Raw genomic sequence first — 25595 nt, 5'->3', positions numbered from 1 at the left:
TATAATATATTATGGAAATAAGATATATCCTCAAAAATTTTCGAGCTCAACGAACACAAAAAGGCTGGATGTTTCCGTGAATATTACTGAAAACATTGCCGGGAAGGTACGCAATGTTGTTCTCCTCTTTAATAATAACTCAAGAATATATGATTAATATGTGTACACACTCTCCTCTGTGGGGAATATTTTTTTTCGGTTCCCAGTAATGTTATGTTACAGGGTTGTGCCCCCATACAAACTCTATCATCTCGGTAGGTACAGTACCTCCTTAACTCGACGAAATAAGGTTAGTATACCCCCAGATGCAAGACTAGACGAGATAAGTACTTCATATTCGTAAATAATTTATATTAACTCGTCCAGCTTTTAACTAATCATATATTGTCTGATAAAAGTCTCAAGATGTATGAGACTCTGAAAACAGTTTTGGTTACTAAGCTCCTTCGTTGTCCTCAGTAAGGGTGTTCCTGTTGTCTTGTGTACCTTGTGGCTAACGTCATCTTCCCACGTCACCATCATTCACAAATCTGTCACTGTCAAACATTTGCAAGTCGGGTATTGTTGCTGCATCATTTTCTCTTTACTTTCGTTCCTATGCGTTCTGTATGTTCTTTGATCTCACTTTGACAGAATATTCCTAGCATGCTCTCTCGTACATGGATTCCACAGTAAAAAAGTGTTACGAGACGCTTCCTGCTAGAATAACGCGCAGAACTACCACTAGAGGCCGTTACTTGAAGGGGTTACAACGAGAACAAAACCATAAACAGCGAATGAGTGTGTGACCAATACAAATTGTGGCTAAACAGAAACAACGCCAAAATATGTTGACGGAATAAGTTCACGTGAGGAATCTCGAAGTGGGTCACTGTTATAAACTGTCATTATTGAACTTATTCCTTTACCACACTGATAAAACACTTGTCTAAAATTACTTGGGTTTTAAAATACAATCCCAACCGATAGTTAAAGAAAAACCAAAAGCATTCATTGGCGCCGCGGTACAAAGAGGATGGCATATTTCAGCCCACAGGATCAATATCGTTTTCCACAACTGATGCTCCACTATAGTATGAACAGATCGGTGTTCCCGTCGTTCTTTCACAATCCATCAAAAGAAAATGTGGTAAATATTCAATACATTTTGCAGACACTCTCAGGTGGGAAATGCGACCCCTTAAAATGCCGTAACTGTTTATTGAGAGAAGTGAGAGATACATCAGTTATATTCTCATAGTCTACACTAGATGGTACTTCTGAGTCTGCACAAATTGCATTCATTTTCCATACATAACGTTTAGATTATGTCAATGAATAACAATTTAGTTTTTAATTGGCTATTTTTCATCTTGTTCACCAGAATATTTTGCTCTGTCATCTAACAATATACTCCAAGCAACAAACTCATCGAACAAAATATATGGTATTGGTTTTATTAACTTCTACACAAAAGTAAAATAAATATGACATGATGTACCAACGACCAGGTATTTAGACATAAACACTTGTGCGGGCGAAGGAAACAAATATCCTAAAACAGCATAAACTTAGCATTTTTTGTAGCCTATCAGGGGCAATGCCTATGGGAGGGGAGCCAAGAGCCCATTTCTGGGGTTCAGTGGACACCCTCTGCTGTACAAGGCTGTTGCCACTTTTTCATCAATATGGTCCATAAAGGAAGCAATGTTCCTTAATATAGTGGATGATACTACCAGAGAGAGCCATGCTGAGAGACCGTTCTGGATATTGATATGAATAACTGATAAAAATTACAAGCGTGATAATATAACAAGATTTGCTGTCCATTATTATCCAGTAAAAAGTGAATTTAGGTTCCATTCGTCTGATCACCTGTTATGGATAGTGTGGAAGCAGAACATTGAGTACTAAGCCTTCAATAAACGGGAAGACTGTGGTCGGCAACGAGCTCCACCGCCCGCACTTCCATGACAAGAAAGTTATATACCTAAAGACAGCTGGGTTGAATAGGGATCCCCGGGCGCGGGTCAGAGCTCCCTGTTGATAAAAGATGGCCACTTTATCAACTCTGCCGTCACAGCCGTTATAGAAGCAGCATGCTGCCGTATATCAAGTTGGTAATTTAAACTAAATCCACACTGGGGTGACGTTATAAACACCCCTCTGGAAAGTTCCCTGGGGATTTCCCAGAGGGGTGGCCACCCTAGATGTGTTTCGTATGGAGCGTATTGGTGAAAAGATAACACCAGCCTTTAAAACAGAGGACGTCCATTGAACCACCTTTGGTTCCATAGGTGGGCCTCAGTCATCAAACTTGAATATACGAGAGGTAAATGATCTGTACAAAAGAGCCCTTTTAAGCTTTTCTTTGTTACACCCAAGTGTGTGTGTACAAAGTTTATTGAAGACTAACAGAACTGTCTTCAGTCTACGATACAGAACGAAGCTTCTGTAAAGGTCTGCTTCAGCTGCAAGGAAATTCTATATAACGCCATAGCCTTGCAAGTCGAAAAAAAGAAGCTAGATGAGCTGGTAACGCCTTTACTATTTACAATACGCTTTGCCAAACCCCACAAACCCACAGTACTGCCAGGTGCATGGTCTACCCTGGGCACCTGAATGCGTTATAAAAAAAGTTGCACGATTGTCTCCGATACAAAATATGACTTGACACATACCTGAGGTGTGCTGGGGTAACGTGTTCTTGTCCCTCGAGGATCTTACCTAGAAGAAAGAAGAAATTAATTTACCTGCCGTATACTGTATATCACTTACATCTGTAACACTTATTTTTCAAATTAATGGAGTACGAACAAGATAATATTCAGTTAACTTGAAATTAATTAATAAAATAACCTTGTCAATATAGTATTATGACATTAATAGAAAAAAATGTTAGCTTTGTCAAGAAGGCAGAGGAGACCTGAGCATCACATGTGGTTACTGCCGAAACAAAATTCATGCAATGAATCCATGAGACTGCTTCCACTGCTTCATATTTATTTATGTATGGTATATACTCCGCTAGGTTTTACGGATTCTGTATTTCGTAACGAATTTTCACTGATATATCGTTTTAATGCCGAGAGAGAGAAGGAAAACCATGGAGGTATAATAGGGTGGAGGCGGCGTGAGCGGTGTATAGCGCTGTAGGGAGTGAAGCCAGCCAGCCATGCTACCGCCATACTGTGGTTGGCAAGAGCCCGCTGCCAGTCTCCACACCTCACCAGTCAACGACGTGCGTACTGCTAGTCTACATGAATTATTGTCCTGCTGTTCATTCATAATACATTTGCTAATATGTTAACAAGTGAGAAAATTCATTAACCTTTATTTTTCACAAAAATATATTCAAATAATACAATAAACATCAGTGTAAATACGATGTCTATATGTATAGTACAAATCCAACTGGCAACTGAAAAGAATGAGCTCTGTGTATATCTGAGTACTCTTTACCTTAACCTGAGTTTGTAACTTAGCAGTGCACTGTTTTGCAGCATATGCATATCTTACTTGCAAATAGCTTTCGGCCATTGCTTTACTCAATAAATGTATGTATAGCTCTGGAAGTTGCCATGATTCTTGAGACTTAATGACACTAATACTGGGCAATGAGGAGAATGTTAACGTGGTAATGAGGAAAACTACCAGGCGTGACTCTACAGCAGTGTCCGTGTTAGAGAGAGAGATGGTGGCAGACTGGGCAGGATGATGGTGTGGTGTGGTGAAGTATCCTATGTTGTGCAGCTTTGGTTATAGTGAAGTGTTTAACATTAGGCATCGTACAGTGTTTATTGCTGTTGTTGTATAATCAGGAGATATGTTTTATAATATGTGAATCTCTTTAGACAATATTTAGTAATTAAATAAGCAGATATCTGTATTATATCGAACTACTCATATAACTTTCTAATTATATCTGTTTTCAGTCCGCCAACTCTTCATAGACCGTCGAACAGTTTCCTGACTTCTATCATGACCTCTTTATCTTTAACTAAAATTAATTATGCCATGTTACAGTAATCAGCAGCTGCTTCTCTTAGAGCTGATAGCCATACCTGCTTCAGGAGTAATGAATGTGTCATGTGCCAGCCAACAGGTGTCACTACTCAGCAGGTGTCATGTTCTAGCTAACAGGTGTCACATACTACTCAGCTGGTGTCTGTGCCAGCCAAACGGTGCCACGTACTACTCAGCAGGTGTCATGTGCCAGCCAATAGGTGTCACGCACTACTCAGCAGGTTGTCATGTGCCAGCCAACAGGTGTCACATACTATTCAGCAGGTGTCATCTGCCATCCAACAGGTGTAACATACTACTCAGCAGGTGTCATGTTCCAGCCAACAGGTGTAACATACTACTCAGCAGGTGTCATGTGCCAACCATCTTTAGTTTAACAGGTGTCATTAACGAGTGTGTTGTGCCCACAGGGTTCGAGCGGCAGGTGCCAGGTTATCCTCGTTACTCCTACGCAGGTGACCCGTCGCTGGGCCAACACCACCTGGTCATCAGCGGCATCACCATCACTGAGGACGGCGAGTATCAGTGTCAGGTTGGCCCCACCCAGACTAACCCACCAATCTGGGCCTCTGCTAACGTCACTGTGCTTGGTAAGTTGGGTTGTGAGGGAGAGTGTGAGGGAGAGAGAGAGAGAGTGGTGTGTTTGGAGGGAGTATAGAGGGAGTGGGGATGTGGGAGAGAGTGAGGGAGTGTTTGGGAGAGTGTGAGGGAGTGTGTGTGGAGAAGAGTGGAAGAAATCACTTTTACCAGATCGTCACTATTGCTTGTAACATCTTGCACCCGTACATTATAATATCAGCTCTAATATTCCCTTATACTATACCCCCCCCCCCCTCGTCCCAATCACCTTTAACACACTTCTCTCTCTTCATAAATTACTCATTAACAATTGCAACATTTTACCTGCTTCGCCCACCAATGTGTCGTTTGCAAAATACATTAAGTTCATCTGTCATTTGCATTCTTGTCAATCAAACATATTCCCCCTCTCCATCACTCTTGTTTTTTCTCTCCATTATGAAGCCATCCACCCAAAATACTGAACGCCCATGGCAAAATTTACACAACACTGAAAAATATGAGTATTGCAACTTTTATAGAGAATCAGTTTTTTCGTCTTCCCAACACAATCTCAGCATATGCTTCACTCAACAAACAACTAATTGCTTTTAACATTAGTGTGGTGATATGTGCATAGTGAAGGTTGCTTATAAACATTGGTGTGGTGATGTGTGTGTGGTGAAGGTTGCTATAAACATGAGTATGATGATGTGTATGTGTGGTGAAGGTTGCTTTTAAACATTCGTGTGGTGATGTGTGTGGTGAAGGTTGCTTATAAACATTAGTGTGATGATGTGTGGTGAAGGTCTAACGACGCCTACACGCAATATCATGAGACGCCTCCGAGGCTACTTTGCTTTCCGGAATGTCAATATGAAACATGAAAGCTTGATTGTGTAAGTTAGCGGCTGGTGCACATACTTGTCCCTCCTGAACGAAAACTTTGTCATAACACCAAGTAATATCAGTGTGTGTGTGTGCTTGTATCTACGCTTTAACTTCCGAGTGGCTCAAAGCATTAATCCCCGAGATGTAAGAGTTATCCCCTCAAAGTCAGTGCTGGCAGTCTGTTATTATACTTTTGCTTATGTATTTATTTACCCAGTTTTAGTCCATATATTGTGTCCCACATTTACTTATTAACATAAATCTGAAACCATAATGAAGGCAAACTATTAAAAAATGATACGAGATTGCTAGTTTTTTTATTCAAAGACCTGTTTTCAATGAAGATCTTAATCCCAAAGGTTTGTAAAACACACACACACACACACACACACACACACCTACCTTATAAAAAAAATTACCCTTTCTTCCATAATATTCTGACACTCAATTATTGTATATTATGAAATTGCATTAATCAAATAGGTTTTGTTTTCATTCTGAAATTAATATATTTTCAGTATTCACCCTTACACTTCGAATTTTGATTACGAATGTTTAAAATATTAAGGACGAGAATATTTAATTTTCTAACAAATATCTCTCACTCTCCCTACAGTGGCTCCGACTGGTATCAATATCGTCGGGTGGGAAGACGGTGCAGTGGTGGAAGTGATGGCTGGTGCCTCACTAACCCTGGAATGTCTGGTAACCGACGCGCGCCCAGTGGCCAGTATTATGTGGCACAAGGACGCTCTCATGCCCGACCCAAGTAAGTAACATTTCCAAGTTTGATGGATCACGGACAATCTTCATCTGGACGTAGGTAGGTGATACACAGGATGATGTAGGGAAGGTGTTGTGTCACGGTGGATTAATTTATTTATTCTCCTCTTTGTCAAGGGACTCTAATCATATTCGTCCAAAAAGATCCACATCAAGCTCTGTCACTGTACGAGGCAGTTACAGTGTTGTGTGATGTTGAGATGTTGTAACAGGTCTTATGTACACATACAGTAGATGTCACCCACCACCATGGACGATCTGTGTACTGATGCTTGATGCGGTGACAGGTTTCAAGTACAGTAGACAGTAATGTGATCCATCACTGGTGACTGTTTGGTATCCTTGACGACGTGGTAAAAGCAATTATATTAAGTAATGTCCTCATGCAGAGGATTAAGAAGACATACTTTTAGGTGAAAACTGTGTGTAATTACCGGTGACCAGAGCCTAGCAAGAGGGGTGTCTTGAGAAATGAAAATTACAGCAATATTCTTGTTAACTACATAAAAAGGTAATATAAATCAGCTTGGATGATAATGAGCTGAAGCTGAGTAAGTTTCGTATAAATTGTGTAAAATAATGTGCTTACTTATCCTAGTAAATGTGTGCTTCACCACAGGACTGACGAAATCCAAGTCTCCAACACTAACAGCTGTTCCCCCTCCCACAGAACGGATCTCGGAGCTGGACAGCTGTTCTTCCCACAGGATAGGTCTCTCACTGGTAGAGTGAGAGACCTGTCAGACAGATGTTTTCAGCCACCACAGAACATGTCACAAACACTAAAAGATGGTCTCTAACACCACAGGGTTCGTGCAGGAGCGGGTGGAAGCATCATCACTGCCACGACGATGGACCATCAGGAGTCGTCTGGCGGTGACGGCAGTGGCTGAGGATGATGGCAAGTTGTACACGTGTGAGGCCGACCACCCTACCCTCAGGGAATCCTCCCATCCTCTGATGGCCTCCATCATTCTCTCCGTCCTCCGTGAGTACCTCCACCCCGCCCTCACAGAGGCCTTATTAATTTCCTGTCTCTCTCAGACATTTCCCAAGATTTATGCGAAAATCACAAAAAAAGGAATACTTGCAATTTGTTATATCGAAACATATGTACCTTAAAACAGAGAATTTTTTAAGACTTAAAGTCTATCTATTTATCGGAGAAAAACCCTCCTTTTATGACCTGCAACTTCTCAAGTGTAAGTCATGCGGAACATCAAGCATCCTTTACTCTCTCTCTCTCTCTCTCTCTCTCACAAAGTCTGCACCAGTATAAAGTTGTGTTGGCGGCGTCATTATCTTCCATCACTTTATGAGTATCTCGGAGTGCCCCTCTGTCCGCGTGAACAACCCCTAAATAGTCATTCCTGGATCATTATCTCCCGATTTAACAAATATTGATTAATACGAACGTTGATAATAACGTCAGTATATTATTCATTATTTCATCATAACTAAACGTGTCCGGTACTCGACGCTTCACGGTACGTCTTTCTTACTCAACATAATAATAATCTTAGCTTACACTAATTACTTTTCGTTTGCTATCAGCATTTTCTCTGTTTCAAACGACCAGCAACTCACCAAACTATATCTCACATTCAGCGTTTGTTATACCCCTTTACTAGGAGTGGTCCTGTGTATTTCTCCACCAGAGTTTCTCCTCCGGCAACTCGGTTATATCTAGCTCGGTCAGACCAACAGTACCAGAGGGCAGGTGACGCAGCGGTGCCTGGCGAAGCTGCACACAAGTCCCTGATATTGGTGAATAAATCTGAAGTGATGTGCAAAGAGAGGAAGTCAAAAATGGTTATCGAGCAAAAGTGAGTTAGCTGCTTCTGAAAAGAGCTGTCTAACTGTGAAATTTTTTTGAATGGGTTGAGTTTAAAAGTAGTTGGAAGTCTTAAATGCTCCGGAAGATCCTCGAGTCAAGACGGGAGGCTGCAGGAATATCTCTGAATGGGAGATGGAGTGCGATCAGATTGATCAAGTTTCTGAGGTTATGGTAGAAGATAAAGTAGAAGAAATAACCACAAAGTGCTGAACTTTTTTTGAGAACCTCGTCTTTCATCTGGGTTTGTTTAACAGGTTACTAATTAAAACAGGAGTAAGCCGCGGCGGTCGAGTAAATACAGTGCTCGTCTACTGTTCCAGGCACTCCTAGTTCACCCAGCTGTTGTGCAGTACCGGCCATGCTGTACCGAAAGCTGTATCCACGCTGTCATGCCTTTGGTACCCACTTTCAATTTAAAAAAAACGTGACTGTTTTCTAGGTGGTCATGAAACCATGAATGAACTTATACTATATCACGGGAGGGCGGAAACTGTGCTGGTGATGGCGACAGAGGGAGAACCAGTAGAAAGACAATGTATGAATGAGCGAAGTTTATAGAGAATTCAGGACGAAGTCGAAGTATCAGAATAAAGTAGTGATGACTGCGAGAAAAGGAAGATATTCAACCAAAAAAATATAGATCCGTCACGTTGTGTTGCACTAGATTCTACAGTGGTTCCCAAACTGGGGGCCATGGCCCCCCAGCAAAATTTAGGGGGCCATAAGCTGAGGCTATGTACACATAAAAATCCCAAGCCCCACCACACTAGAACAGCCAGTCAGCAGCTGAGCCAGCCAGAGATATGGATTGGGAGAGGGGGGCCATGGATAAGGATCATATATGAAAAGTGGGTAATGATCAGAAAAAGTTTGGGAACCACTGCGTGACTAGAATGTTCCCGCGTTGTGTTTCATTAATCAACAGGCACAGTAGGTATGTTACCATGGCAACTCAGTAACTGGCTGGACGCTATTGATTCCAGCAAGATTTATTTCTTCATCCATGATTTAGTATGTTACAGTACATTACATTACTCGATGTTGCAGGAAGACCTGATGATTCATAGATCAATACCGCATATCGTAATGCTTCTCTTGTAATTTGTATCGTTAAGATGTTACTATATTTCACAGGTAAAGTTTAATAGTAGTTAAAACAGAACATGTAGGGAGCTTCCCATACGTAGCCGTTATACAATACAAAGACCAATATTTTTTTCATGATGCTGTCTTCCTACGATACGTGTAACCATCCTGTGCAGTACCCTCAGTGCGTCTTGGTTACCAGTAGAGTACACGATATGTTTCCATGTATAATACAAGTATAAAACGCCAAATGAAGTATCTAACACCGAGTTTGTCTCACACCACTGCACAAGTTTTACAATCTAATCTGCAAGGCTCTGAGGGCTCAAGGCGACACAATCGGCTTTGTCAAGATACCGGAAGGGGCTGAGGAGGATTAGGTGAATACTTCCTCCTCAAAGCTCAAGTAAACACACCCGAGGCAAGTGTCGTATAGAGTCCTCAGGAATAAAAAGATTCCAGGATACACTACACGCGTCTACTGTTACTATAGAACATTGGGGAGACTAAAATAAGGAGTTGATACGTGTGATATCTGCGTCGAGAAACGAATCAAGAAAATACAAAAGCGATTGAGAATTATTTTAACACAATAGACAGCCAGTTTAAAATTACCAATAATAAATCCATTTACCAAACCTCCAACAGCGAGACTCAGCCCACATAATGGGAGTTATGAGCAGTATCACTAAACTTCCGCCTCTCACACTGTGGTCTGCGGTTGGAGTCCTATTACTTTGGGAAGTGATCCCTGGAGGACCTGCCGTTACCTGTGACTAAGGTGATTCCAGGAGAGTCGAGGCTGAGGTGACCCCCTTCGGCTCATGTTGTTATATTCCTCAGTGTGCTTGTTCAGTAATTACCACCACGAGAGATATTGAATAACTTACTCTGCAGGGCTGGAGATGCTCCTACGCGAGTAATTATGTTACATGTTCCACTTGTCACAGTAACTTCGTCTTGAGCAGCTTGATGGGGATGCTCACAGACTGCTTGGGAAACTAATGTACGCTGGAGACTAAGCAATATTGTGTTGTTGGTCTTGTCTTGTCTCTGATGATATGATTATGTTGATGGACTTAGTGTCTCCGATGACGTCATCATATAATGGAGCATAATACTAAATTTGCCTTCACTAGTAAGTTTAAGTAACTCACTCCACAACAACTTAAAAACAACTAAATGGAAAAGGAGTTTAAGGAATGGTCACCAACATTAAACAATAACTGTGTAATGCTTAGATGTTTTTCAAGTCACCTGTGAGGTTTTGCTCAATGAGTCGTGAGAAACGACAACTATGAAACTCTTAATCACAAACAAGTATAATATATAAACGCACACCTTTACTAGACATACGGGCTAGTCGGAATATTGTTCATAGACACCTTAAATATCGCATTAAGTTTTATAATAAAGATTCGTTAACCATAAATGATTTAAAAACTCGTGGAACTCTCATGACGACTTAAAAGATTTCAGAGATATATTAAAATAGCCTGGAATTTATAGCTGGCAAAGTGCAACTCTTAACCTAACCAGCTTTACTAAGTGACATGATCAAGGGTTAGGTCCAGGGTTCATACGAGGTACACGACGCTCGCTCAAGGGAGAGTTAAAGAATTATCTCCACACCTTAGACGAGTTTATATATTACGTTGCACAATTTGGCTTAGCCTACCAAGGTCTGACGATTCAACTATATATTACAAAACACATCAGTTTCTCCCATACAGATTCAGCAGGTCCACCTTCCCACTGGTTCTCCCACACTGACTCCCACTCTCCCACAGATCGTCTGGGGCTGCCCACACTGACTCCCACTCTCCCACAGATCGGCTGGGGAAGCCCACACTGACCCCCACTCATCAGCCAGAGCCGCCCACACTGACTCCCACTCTCCCACAGATCGGCCGGGGCCGCCCACAATGACTCCCACTCTCCTACAGATCGGCCGGGGCCGCCCACAATGACTCCCACTCTCCCACAGATCGGCCGGGGCCGCCCATCATCAGTGGGTACAAGACGGGGGAGGTGTTGGTGGCGGGGGAGCGGAGGACCCTAGTGTGCCGAGTCTCAGGGGGCAACCCACGCCCCTGGGTCACCTGGCACCGGCAGGGCCTCCTGCTGGATGACACCACCACCGCCGACGCCACCGGTGTCATTAACACACTCCAGCTCATTGCCAACGCCGCTGACGACGGCGTTATCTACGAGTGTCGCGTCAGTAGTGACCTTCTGCAGAAGCCGCTGGTGGCCAACGTGTCCCTCACCGTCTACTGTGAGTGTTGTCCTCAGGAGGGAGGGAGGGAAAGTGGACAACGTTTCTTTTACTGTCTGCTATGAATGTTACTGGGGGAAGTGTGTGTGTGTGTGTGTGTGTGTGTGTGTGTGTGTGTGTGTGTGTGTGTGTGTGTGTGTTTCAGCATAAATTTATGTTCTCATGAGTGTGACTACATATTAAACAGAAGCGTAAGTACTTCGTCCCATATCTAACTCCCGCTCACAGGGCGCATTACCTTTTGTTCACCTGTGTTTTGTGTCAACACGATATCTTCAAAGCATGAAGACTGACCTTAATGACACTTTACAAGTATAATGGATAACAGGAGAGAAAAACTGATTTGATTTTGGCCCAATTATATCAAGGGTCAATATCATACTGTAAGTCAAGATCAAAGTCAATAACAAACGATGCAGCGTGGTAGACCAGAATATTGGTTTTGATGAAATGTGGTTGGCAGATCGATGTAGAGTTGTATTATTACACGCCCTCCTGTTTCAAAAATGTATATACCTGGAGGTTAAGCCCTTCACCTGTAATTCCCTCTCAAAAAAAAATATTCATTATTCTGACTGGAAAACCATCCACTAAATTTCATCAAACTTGGCAAAAATTGGGTTAACAATATTTTTTATGACATTACTCTTAACCAAAACTCAAGATAAGAAAGGCTCTTATTCAAAATAGGATACTTCTGCTATTTATTTTAACACATTCACAACAAATTGACCAAGATGCAAGACCTAACGTGAAAAGCTCTCCTCTGACCAACTTTCGAATTTATTATCAACTTTTACAATGATTCTACAATGTGACTAATGTTACAATAAAGAAATGTCTTTACAGATCACAAACTATAGATCCCAGGGAACTGTACTTGTAGTTTCACAGCATAAATTAATAAATATATACAGTATATCCATCAAAGGATAACACAAGCTCTTCTCCTTATAGACTTACAGAGCACACGGTTCTCTTTATAGAATTACAGAGCACACGGTTCTCTTTATAGACTTACAGAACACACGGTTCTTTTATAGACTACTTCTCTTTATAGACTTACAGAGCACACGGTTCTTTATAGACTTATAGAATTACAGAGCACACGGTTCTCTTTATAGACTTACAGAACACACGGTTCTCTTTATATACTTACAGAGCACACGGTTCTCTTTATAGACTTACAGAGCACACGGTTCTCTTTATAGACTTACAGAGCACACGGTTCTCTTTATAGACTTACAGAGCACACGGTTCTCTTTATAGACTTACAGAGCACACGGTTCTCTTTATAGACTTACAGAGCACACGGTTCTCTTTATAGACTTACAGAGCACACGGTTCTCTTTATAGAATTACAGAGCAGAGCACACGGTTCTTCTTTATAGACTTACAGCACACGGTTCTCTTTATAGACTTACAGAGCACACGGTTCTCTTTATAGACTTACAGAGCACACGGTTCTCTCTTACAGAGCTTAGACTTACAGAGCACACGGTTCTCCTTATAGACTTACAGAGCACACGGTTCTCCTTAGACTTATAGAGCACACGGTTCTCCCTAGACTTACAGAGCACACGGTTCTCCTTATAGACTTACAAGCCACACGGTTCTCCCTAGACTTACAGAGCACACGGTTCTCCCTAGACTTACAGAGCACACGGTTCTCCCTAGACTTACAGAGCACACGGTTCTCCCTAGACTTACAGAGCACACGGTTCTCCCTAGACTTACAGAGCACACGGCCATTCCGACAGACGCACCATCATCAGTCAGCGTGTCGGGACCGGCGCAGGTTCAGGAGGGCGTCGTTGTGTCCCTCACCTGTGAAACCAGCGAGTCCAACCCCCCTGCCTCCCTCACCTGGCTGGTTAACGGTAAGTACCTCTCCTTACCTGAGTAATCAACGGTGAGTACCCTAACCTAACCTCACTCACGCCTTATCCGTCCATTCCATTTACCCCCTCCACTCCCCTTGCTTCACCCACTCTTTTCCTTACTTCCCTTACTTCATACATACATATACACATACACAGTCCCACCCTTTCCCTCACCTACACTCTTCACACACACACACACACACCCTCTCCTCCCCCACCAATATACCATCACCCTGACTAGTCTCTTGTAACTTCTTAATAACTTATTGCCAAATATGTTATCCACTAGAAAGTTTGATTTTGAAATAGAATGATTTAACTTCTCCTGAGCAGTCTCTCCCCATCTCTCACCTGAAGGCCCCAGGCTCACAATAAACTCCCTGATCGCCCTCCTGCATCACCTCACATATTTGTCAAAGTCCCCCCTCCCCCCCCTCCCTTAAACAATAAGACACACGCCCCTGAGGACGGGTGAGTAACTGGTGAGTGTGGGTGACTCCCGCAGGTGAACAAGTTGACTCAACGCGAGAGATAATGAGTCGGGTCAGCACGGGCGGCTGGGCCACATCCTCTGAGCTGACTCACTTGGTGGCGAGGTCGACCAAAGACACACAGATCAAAGTCGAGTGTCGAGCCATCAACCCATCCATCAAGGAGCATGTGACCAAGACCATCCTCATGGCTATCACCAGTAAGTGTCGCCTTTCACACGTAGTTGTCTTCTTAGAGGACAAACACTTGAGTACCGTAACCAAGCTGACTGCCAACACTTTTCTGTACAAATTTATTTTTTTGTCTGTTCTTCTGTACATCAGAAGTCCGTGAAAGATATGCCATGAATATTTGTCCCTCAATATTAAACAAAAAAACTACGGCACAGTCGTTACCTTATCAGTAGCTGTGTCTGTTGATACCTACAGAGCCAGCGGGTCCTCCAGAGTTCGAAGGTGACCCTCATAAAGAGGTGGTGGCAGGAACAATGGTTGAACTGACCTGTAACAGCTGGGGAGGACAGCCCCCTCCTACAGTAAGGTAACTTAAACTTTAAAAATTCCCTCGCCCTCTGCCCTTATAATACATGACTAACACATTCTTGTGTCCACCCTGAAACGCCATTTAACGTTAGTTTAACGCCATTTAACGTTAGTTTAACGCCATTTAACGTTAGTTTAATGCCATTTAACGTTAGTTTAACGCCATTTAACGTTAGTTTAACGCCATTTAACGTTAGTTGAACGCCATTTAACGTTAGTTTAACGTCATTTAACGTTAGTTTAACGCCATTTACCGTTAGTTTAACGCCATTTAACGTTAGTTTAACGTTATTTAACCTTAATTATACGCCATTTAACGTTAGTTTAACGCCATTTAATCTTAATTAAACGCCATTTAACGTTAGTTTAACGCCATTTAACATTAGTTTAACGATATTTAACCTTAATTAAACGCCATTTAACGTTAGTTTAACGGCATTTAACGTTAGTTTAACGCCATTTAACGTTTGTTTAGCGCCATTTAACGTTAGTTTAACGGTATTTAGCCTTAATTAAACGCCATTTAACGTTAGTTTAACTCCATTAAACATTAATTTAACGCCAATTAACGTTAGTTTAACGCCATTTAACATTAGTTTAACGTCATTTAACCTTAATTAAACGCCATTTAACGTTAGTTTAACGCCATTTAACATTAGTTTAACGATATTTAACATTAATTAAGCGGCATTTAACGTTAGTTTAACGGCATTTAACGTTAGTTTAACGCCATTTAACGTTAATTTAACGCCATTTAACGTTAGTTTAACGCCATTTAACGTTAGTTTAACGCCATTTTACGTTACTTTAACGCCATTTAACGTTAGTTTAACGTCATTTAACCTTAATTAAACGTCATTTAACGTTAGTTTAACGCCATTTAACGTTAGTTTAACGCCATTTAACGTTAGTTTAACGTTATTTAGCCTTAATTAAACGCATTTAACTTGTTCAACGCCGCTTAAACATTAATTTAACGCCAATTAACGTTCAGTTTTACGCCATTCTAACATTAGTTGTCATTTAACTTGTTAAACGCCATTTAATTAGTTTAATCCTTTCGCTAGTTTAACGCCATTTAACGTAGTTTAACGCCTCTAACTCTAGTCTAAGCCAAAGCGTTAGTCCCAACGGTCATTTTCGTGAGCCAACGCCACCGTAGTTTAACCCATTCACGTTAGTTTACGTTACTTTAACAATTAAACGCCATTTAACGCGTTTAACGCCATCAAGTTTCGCCATTTAACGGAGAACGCCATTTAACATTAGTGTTAACGTCTTCCTTTAATTAAACGCCATTATAACGTTAGTTTAACGCTGAACATTAGTTTAACGATATTTAACCTACATTAAACGCTCATTTAATTATTTAGACGGCATTGAACGTTAGTTTAACGCCATAAACGTTGTTTGTGTGATTTCAACCTAAAAACGCCATTTACTTATTTAACGCATTTAACGTAGTTTAACGCCATTTAACATAACTTTAACATCTTTAACCTTAATTAAGCCTTTAGTTTAGTTACCATTCTTCGCCATTTTCTCGTTTAACTCGGTTTATAAACGTTAGTTTAACGATCGTTAGTTTAATAATTAACGAGTTTAACGCTCTAACCGCTTTACCGGATAATGCATTTCACGGTTTAACGTTATTTCACCTTAATTAAACACCATGACTTAGTTAACGCCATTTTACGTTAGTTTAACCAATTAACGTTAGGATAGACGTCATTTAACGTTATTCTAATGCTATTTAATGTTATTAACGCCTTTAACTTAGCTTTAACTTCATTTAACGTTAATTTAACGCTATTTAACGAGTTTACCTCATTTAACGTTAGTTTAGACTTAATTTAACTTAGATTAAACGCCATTTTCTAGTTTGACGCCAACAACGTTAGTTTAACTTCATTTAACGTTAATTTAACGTATTTGCGTTAGTTCTAACTTCAGGTAACGTTAGTTTAAATAATTTAACGCGAATTAATACTGTATTTATCGTTAGTTAACGCAGTCATATTAACGTTGTTTAACTCCATTTTTGTTATTAACCACATTTAACGTTTGTTTAACGTATCGTTAGTTACTTCATTAACGTGCCATGTTAAACGCCATTAACATTTAACATATAGTATAACGTAGTTTAAGCATAACGTAGTTTATTTTGTTAGTATAACGTACGTTAGTTAACATTTAACAGTTGTGCATTTAAGTGTTTATTTAACGTTCGCCATTTTAACATTTAAAGTTTACGTTACAATTAAACGTTTTAACGCGCCATGTAGTTTAACTTCGTTAGTGAACGCTGGCTTACAGTTTATAAACGCCATAACGTTATTAACTTATTTAACCTTACTATTTAACGTTATTATTTAACATTACGATATACGAGTTTAACAGTGAGGACCTGTTTCTTGAAGGTCAATAATGACGCCTTTGGTGATAGTTTTATCGTGGCCTCGTAAACCACAGCACACTGCCTATAATGAACGGACACTAATTATCTAAACGAGTTTCACTTTCGATAAATTCCTTTAAAACTCGCCATAAATTTCCTGGACGATTAACTAATATTATCATCACCTCTGATCTTTCCATACTAATCAAAGAAATCTCATAGTACCAGTTGTTGATGCGTGAGATGACTGAAATTTCAACAAATATAATATATCATTAACTGGTGTGAGTTTATCGGTTAGAGCATAAAATGTCAAAAGGATGTAGGGGGTGTTGAACATTTTCGGTGTCAAGGTTCCGGCCCTGTTACCATGTATTGGGGAAGACTAGAGCAGCAGTAGAATATTAGTGACAAAAATTGATTGCAAATTGGATGTAGTATATGGCTGTTAGCGTGACGACTAGTGTTGAAAAATTATATACTGGTAATATAAGCCAAGAGCAGTAAAAAAACAAAAAAAAATTGTTTCGTTGAGTGAACAGCAATGGAAACATTATATTCTGAGGATATTGTAAACAAACAACAAAAGTATTGTCGTAAATAGTACCATAAGCGATATTACTTCCTATTTAACGCTACTTAACGTTAGTAAGCATTTAATCGTAGTTCGTGCCATTTACGTTAGTTTAACGTGTTAACGTTAGTTTAACGCCATTTTCGTTGTTAACGAGCCACGTGTTGTTTAACTTGTTAACGTTAGTTTAACGTGTTTAACTTAGTTTAACGATATTTGTGTTAATTAAACGTGTTCTTGTTGTTTAACCCATTTAACGTAGTTCTTGCCATTTACGTTGTTTAACGCCATTGTGTAGGGTTTAACGTATTTGTATTAGTTGTGTAGGGAGAACGTTGTTTGTATTATTTGCTTTAATTACCGCGTTAACGTTAGTTTAACGTATTAAACCACGTTAACGCCATTCTTGTTAGGGAACCCATTAAACATAATTCTTGCCAATTAGACCAGTTTAACGTATTTAACATTAGGGAACGTCATTTAACCTAATTCTTGCCATTTAGACCAGTTTATATTATTTGTGTTAATTACCGCCATTTCACGTCCTTTATGATATTTACCTTAATAAACGCCATTTCACGTAGTTTACGGCATTAACGTTAGTTTAACGTGGAGAACGTTAGTTTATTCCATTTAGGTTAGTTTAACGTATTTGTGTTAGACCGTGCCATTTAACGTCTTTTAAGGGATTTACCTTAATTAAACGTCATTTAACGTTAGACAACGGCAATTAATTTCTTTAACGCCATTTAACGTAGTTAACGCTTTGTGGGGAACCAATGCCACCAACGTCTTTTAAGCCATTTACATTAGTTTAACGTCTTAACCCACTACCGCCATTTAACGTTCTTTATGATATTTCTTAACCCACCAAAGCCATTCACGCTGTTTAAGGCATTTAACGTTAGTTCTCGCCATTTAGGTTAGTTTAACGCCATTTTCGTTGTTCTAACGCCATTTTTGCTAGGGAACCCATTTAACGTAGTTCTTGCCATTTAGACCAGTTTACGTATTTAACGTTAGTTTAGACCATTTAAGCTATTTAACGTGTTTAAGCTAGTTTAAGCCATTTACTTTGTTTAAGCCATTTAACGTTAGTTCTCGTTATTTAACCTTAATTAAACGTGTTTAACTTAGTTTAACGCCATTTAACATTGTTTAACTTGTTAACGTTAGTTTAACGCCATTTTCATTGTTAACGTCATTTAACCTTAATAAACGCCATTTAACGTTCTTTAACGCCACGAACATTAGTTTAACGAGGTTTAACCTTATTAAAGCCATTTAACGTTTTTAATGGCATTTAACGTTCTTTAATCCTTCCTCGATAGTTTAACTTATTTACGTAAGGTAAACGCTATTTAACGATAGCTTTAACGCCATTAACGTTAGTTTTCGGCATTTATTCCAGTTAAACGGCGCATTTAACGTTATTAACGCCATTAAATTTGAAGGTTAACGTTATTTAACCTACTAAACGCCATTTAACGTTAGTTTATTCTCTTGTTATTTAACCCATGTAGATAGTATTAACTCATTTAAGATAGTTTATGTATTTAACTTGTTTAAGCCAGAATGCTTTAAGGTTTTAACGTTAGTTTACGGCATTGTAACGCGGGTAACGTATTTCGTTAGGAACAACGTGTATTTAACCTAATTAAAGCCACGTTAGTTTAACTCATTTAGCAGTTAGTTTATCTCTTGTAACGTGTAGTGTATTCTCTTGTGTAGGGAGACCACGTGTAGTGTATTCTCTTGTGTAGGGAGACCACGTGTAGTGTATTCTCTTGTGTAGGGAGACCACGTGTAGTGTATTCTCTTGTGTAGGGAGACCACGTGTAGTGTATCCTCCTGTATGTACATCTGCAGTACATACGACGCTTCTTCCCTTGTGTTATGTTCTGTTGTTTCGCCCTCCTTTCCCTCGTTCTCTCTTCTCTCCTCTTTCTCGTTCTCTTATCCTACACTAGCTATACCTGTGCCTCGACCCTGAACCTCTGATAGCCAAACACTTTCTATAATCTATTCCAACATAAGCTTGGAATATTCCCCCGCCTTTCACTGCACGAGGCGACCCAAAGTGCTGCCGCTTTCACCATCCAGGCCAGGAAAGGCCTCGATATTTTTTCGATTTGTTTGGCAAATTGTGCGTATATATATATATATATATATATATGCTGACTATGAATGGTTAGCATGGAAAAAGAAAGCTAATGTTGGACAAAGGTTTTACCCAAACATAATGGTCTAAACAAAGAAAGGCGCCAGAACAACAAACTGCCAAACTTCTCGAAAGAAGGAAAAAAAATCAGAACTATGGAGCAGTTACCCATCTCATCAGTTCTACATAACATCCTGTAAAAAGACTTGTTGTCAACTGACTTCAATCCCGATTTCACTTAACCAATAGAACTGACAGGATATTTAATTAGACTTTTAACAAGTTACTCAGAAAGTGTACCTGAGACAAGATGAATATAGGTGACCATTATATTCTGCATATGCTCCCTCCATCTACTTATTAACTGGTTTTGGCTTCATTGTACCTCGTTTCACTCTTTACTTCCCTCCACCCAAGCTTCAGTTTGAAGTCCTGACTCTACTGGTGGCTTTAATAATATTTCCCCTTTTCCTTGGGTGGACAGGTTCAACGTGTTTATGTGCTCCAAAATTGAAGCTTTGACGTCCAGTAGAAATCCCGTAATTCCGACGCCTTCTCTTTGTCCTCTTTCAAGGAGTCAGTCAATTCGTATTTCGAGATCAAAATTTAAAAAAAAGTACTTTCTCACACGAAAGCAATCGGACTTCGGAATGTAAGAGAAGCTTCGTATATTGTGTTGCCATGTTCTCGCTGAGTTGAGAAACCAGGTGAGATATCTTGGCAGGTGTGTGTAAGGTATTCGCGATTCTCACAAGCCTCGAGAATCTCTTCTAGACAGTTTTTCTCAGTATTTTTCCCTTCATGCACAGACACAGCTGACCTCTTTAAAGCCAATATTTATCGATGAATCAAACAGTCGGCAAAAACACAGGTTGGAGATATGATTTCAGTCCGATCATTACAGCAGATCCATCAGTAGTCAGAACAACGTATTTGGCCGAATTCCTACAGTATCGTAAAAATTGTATCTCTTGTAGTTTGAATACCTACTGACAAACATAAAAGATATCGCCCCGCTGTCTTCTTGCACATCAAAAAATCCTATACAGCGAGTTCTATATCTGATAACCTACAATACTGTAATACTGTATAGGGCAGCGAAACGCGATAGAGATGGCCAATGGAGTGGAAGCGCCTGATATGAATTTATGGTAGGTAGGACGTGAGGAGGCTGAGGAAAGAGGAACTTGGTCGTAGATGTGATATTTAGGAGTGTGTGTTTTGTGAAGGAGAAGACGAAGCACCGGGAGGGAAGTTATGTGAGATCATTTATAGGTTAATGTGTGATGAAAAGATGATGTTTGTATGTAGCAGGTAGATTGTCGTGGGTGTGTAAATGTGTGTTAGGTTGGGTTGGGTTAGGTTAGGTTAGGTTAGGTTAGTTTCATGACAACGAATGGTTAAATAGTAGAGAAGCTGTTTCTTACTTCAGCATTACCCTTCCCAGGAATTGTAGTTTACGAATTATATTTTTATTTTTTTGTCTGGGAAATTCCAAATCAAGCAACAACACTGACTCCCCCACACCACTACATCCACACGCCCCGGAGAATTAAAACAAACCATCTCTTAACTATGTCAGATTTTTAAATGGAACGGATCACTGAGCATTATCAAACTGTGGTTGAGTTCCTGGTAAAATCAATTGTGGTTCAGTGATTGTTTTAATTTGCCAGAGTACATGGAGATTGATGTTGTGTCGCAGCCTGAAGCTAAATGAGTGTGTGTTTTGTTGTAGCTATAGGATATTATTATTTTTTATTTTATTTAATGACAAAATTATAAATGTTAAAATTTTTCTAACATTGTCTATTTTTTTCCTTTAGATTTTGTCACTCAAATATACAACAATAAAAAAATATTAAAAACATTGGAAAATAAATGTATCGAAATAACAACGATCTATAAACAGAAATATTCTGTTGAACCACAAAATATACCACGGAAAACTTACCAAATACACGAATTGTTGAGGTGAATACGAGCGATTGTAGATATAATGACCAGGGCTTTTATACAACAAAACCTTAGAATAACTTGAATGTACAAAGCCTTTTGGAGTGTTACCTTATATACACATTATGAACAGGAAGACCAAGGCTAAAGGAAACATCTTCTGTGTTCTCTTTAGTCGGATGTCATCACCGTTCAACTCCTTCAGTCGTCACAACTCTTCAGAAACTAGATTCACTTCCCTGTAATGTCCATCTAACCTAACCTAACATAACCTAACCCAACCTAACATAACCTGTAATGTCCATCTACCTAACCTAACCTGTAATGCCAGTCTACCTAACCTGTAATGTCCATCTACCTACCTAACCTGTAATGTCCATCTACCTACCTAACCTGTAATGTCCATCTACCTACCTAACCTAAACATAACCTAACCAGCGAGGCAGTACAGCACTATCTTGGTTCTCTCCCCGACAGACCAGCCAGGCAGTATAGACAATCTTGGCTCTCTCCCCGACAGACTCGCCGGTGTGGGTAGCGAAGCCGCCCCCAGAGATCGACGTGTACGAGGGTGACGACTTGGTGGTGAACGCTCAGGCAGCCGCCAACCCGGGACCTGCCAGGTACTGTGACCCACCTAGTTACTCCCACCTCCTAGTGACCCGGTGTGACCCAACCCGGGACCTGCCAGGTAATGTGACCCACCTAGTTACTCCCACCGCCTAGTGACCTGGTGTGGCCCAACCCGGGACCTGCCAGGTACTGTGTGACCCACCTAGTTACTCCCACCTCCTAGTGACCTGGTGTGACCCAACCCGGGACCTGCCAGGTAATGTGACCCACCTAGTTACTCCCACCGCCTAGTGACCTGGAGTGACCCAACCCGGGACCTGCCAGGTAATGTGTGACCCACCTAGTTACTCCCACCTCCTAGTGACCTGGTGTGACCCAACCCGGGACCTGCCAGGTAATGTGTGACCCACCTAGTTACTCCCACCGCCTAGTGACCTGGTGTGACCCAACCCGGGACCTGCCAGGTACTGTGTGGCCTACCTTATTACTCTAAGCTTCCAGTGACCTGGTGTGACCCAATCCGGGACCTGCTAGGTATTGTGCGACCCATCTGGTTACTCTCAGCTTCCAGTGACCTGGTGTGACCCAGCCGAGGGACCGTCAGTGTATCAGATAATGATTTACATATTCATGAGGGAACAGCCTCAGCCGTGTGTGGTTGATTTTTGATTTTGCCGCTTGCAGCGGCTACTTTATTGTGCACCCCACACTCATCCTGTGAGCGGTAGCGCAAAAGGATTACAGAGTAGGGTTTACAAAGGGTCATAATAATTAACCCCGGTTGTCAGGATATTATGGCACCGAAAGTTACACAGTATTTCATTTACATTATTTGTTTAGTTCTATACATAAAGGGTAACTTATTCACAAATGCGTGAGAACAGGCGTGTGAGGCAGTATGTCTGGCCTCACACTTTTAGCATTGCGTATTTGGTTCTGTACATGAGAACTGAAAAAGTGGATAATATTATGAGAGATGAAGCCATTTCACACACAGTGTGTTGGACCTGTCCCTAAAGGTTCTATCTTCACACAGTCGAGGATTTAGAAATATGTGTATTAATGATGGCCACACACTTTACATTTAGTTTTGCTTACATCTGCTTGAGGAACATACTGCACAGGAGTACATCCTAACCTTAATCTAGCGGTTACAACATCTTGTAATCTAGTGATCTTGTTACTTGCTCCATATACATGTTTCAATTTACATCTCATCATGGTAAACTATGGATCGACTAGTGCCTGTTTGCACTTGTTCACTTCAAACTCATCAATAAGTTCTTTCCTAATTACAGTTTTATGGGTTCTTTTGACAGACCCAAATTGTATTCAACGGTGTCTTGTTTTATGAGGCCTATGAGAGGGATCCACAGTTTGACCCTGACACCCCTGTCAAATATTTGTGTCTGGCTTCAGAGAAGATCGTGAGTGAGGATAGAGAGTCAGTGATGATGAGACTGTCAGTAACAGTGTTTTAATTTAATAGCTGTGAGTATGGCAACTAATTCAGTTTGTAGAGTGACAGTTGTTAATTCTAAACCCTTTCTCAATTATATTACTGTCAGGTTGAGTCACAACAGCACTTCCAGCCTCCCACAGGCAGTGCTTAGAGATCCATCAGTGGTGTTGAGATTGATTTTTGATTTTGCCGCTTGCAGCGCTTCTTTGTGTGCCCACACTCATCCTGTGAGCGGTAGCGCAAGGATTACAGAGTAGGGTTTCACAAAGGGTCATAATAATTAACCCCAGTTGTCAGGATATTATGGCACGAAAGTTACAATTTCTGTTTATTATTTGTTTAGTTCTACCATAAAGGGTAACTTATTCACAAATGCGTGAGAACAGGCGTGTGAGGCAGTATGTCTGGCCTCACACTTTGTTCATTCACACATTTACGTGGGAGGTATTCAAGCACATTGCGTATTTGGTTCTGTACATGAGAACTGTTATAGTTACTGAGTGCAAAAGTGGATACAATCTTAATATGTCGGCTATCTTGCCATTAGAGATGAGTGTTGTGCCATTTCACACACAGTGTGCTTGGACCTGTCCTAAAGGTTCTAGCTTCACACAGTCGAGGACGTAGTGTTCAAGTGTGGCCATGTATTATGTACACTTTTTTAGTTTTGTTTACATCTGTGAGGAACATACTGCCAGAGGTACTTATATCTAACCTTAATCTAGCGGTTTACAACATCTTGTAATCTAGTGATCTTGTTACTTGCTCCATACGTAATGTTTCATGATACATCTCATCATGGTAAACTATGGATCGACTAGTGCCTGTTGCACTTGTCTACTTGCGTCAAACTCTCAATAAGTTCTTTCCTAATTACAGTTTTAGGGTTCTTTTGGCAGACCCAAATTGTATTCAACAGTGTCTTTGTTAGACGCGAGTTTGGCGAGGCATCAACTCTGTCATGTTTTATGAGGCCTATGTGAGAGGGATCCACAACAGTTTGATGACACCCCGGTCAACAAGGCACGCATATTTGTGTCTGGCTTCAGAGACAAGATCGTGACAACCTGAGTCGAGGGTACCAGGGCAAAGTAGTGAGGATAGAGAGTCAGTGATGATGGGACTGTCAGTAACAGTGGTTTCAATGAATTTAATAGCTGTGAGTATGGCAACTAATTCAGTTTGTAGAGTGGATGCCAGTTGTTAATTCTAACTCCTTTCTCAGTTATATTACCGTCAGGTTGAGTTCACAACAATAGCACTTCCAGCCCTCCACAGGCGGTGTTTAGAGATCCATCAGTGTGGATGGTCTGTGTGATATTATCATCAGTCTGTAGAGTGTGTATGTGTTCAAGGGCTCTCATTTGGCAGTGTGTTGGAGATGCTTTGTATAATTAATTTTTTAGGCGGATACGTCGGTATTGTGATATCGAGGGAACTGTCCGCCAGGGTGGCTGGAAGCGCTGTTGTGTCTCAACTTTGTACAGATTGGTCTAGTCCAAATATCTTCATATGTGTAGCTGTAGTTTGGATCCATTTAGACTCAGTAGTCCATGGTTCATACATTCTAGCAATTTTAAGGGAAACAATGTTATCAGGATCACCACGAAGCCTCAGGACTATCATGAGGTTGACTTCAATTATTCTATCTTTAACACTGGGTATACCTAGTTCTTTCCTCATATTAAATACTTTAGTGCTCATAGGACATCCTAGGATAATTCAGGGGGCTTTATTTTGCATTTTCTCGAGCTTGTCAGCGCCTTTCCCGTACGAATGACCAGGGCTGGTGCGTGGTAATCTATCAGAGATCTTATATAGCTAGGTATTGTTTAACAATTCTGTTTTTAACACCATAGTGCTGGGCTGTACAGCTACGCTTCTAAGGAGGTGCAGTCTGTAGTTACATTGGCTGGTTAGCTGTTGTATATGGCAGGTAGGGTACAAGGGACAAACACCAAGATAAAAGAAGAAACATAGTCATTGTGTTGTTACCTATCTTGAACTTGGCGGGGCCGCGTTTGCGGTTCCCAGCTTGTTTGTTGAACACTTAGTTTTCTCAGTGGAATGTTATGCATGAGGTGTTCACAGGCTGCTGTATACATGGTTCAGGTGG

The 25595-nt window shown here is 40.7% G+C and overlaps 1 protein-coding gene across 1 annotated transcript in view; it reads left to right on the top strand.

Moving 5' to 3' along the window:
- LOC121874835 (nephrin-like) overlaps positions 1-14423 on the top strand; it is a 127316-nt gene extending 112893 nt beyond the window's left edge. Inside the window, exons 4-10 of the mRNA XM_042379120.1 lie at positions 4416-4595; positions 6071-6223; positions 7046-7225; positions 11148-11438; positions 13199-13318; positions 13827-14012; positions 14242-14423. Coding sequence (XP_042235054.1) covers positions 4416-4595; positions 6071-6223; positions 7046-7225; positions 11148-11438; positions 13199-13318; positions 13827-14012; positions 14242-14357 — 1226 coding nt within the window. The 3' untranslated portion in view covers positions 14358-14423. The remainder of the gene's footprint in view (positions 1-4415; positions 4596-6070; positions 6224-7045; positions 7226-11147; positions 11439-13198; positions 13319-13826; positions 14013-14241) is intronic.
- Positions 14424-25595: the final 11172 nt, after the last annotated feature.

This window comes from Homarus americanus, unplaced genomic scaffold (assembly GCF_018991925.1).
Source record: "Homarus americanus isolate GMGI-L3 unplaced genomic scaffold, GMGI_Hamer_2.0 scaffold56009, whole genome shotgun sequence".
NCBI classification, from domain to species: Eukaryota; Metazoa; Arthropoda; class Malacostraca; order Decapoda; family Nephropidae; genus Homarus; species Homarus americanus.
Note: the sequence above shows the minus strand (reverse complement) of the source record. Positions and strands in the feature narration are given on the sequence as shown.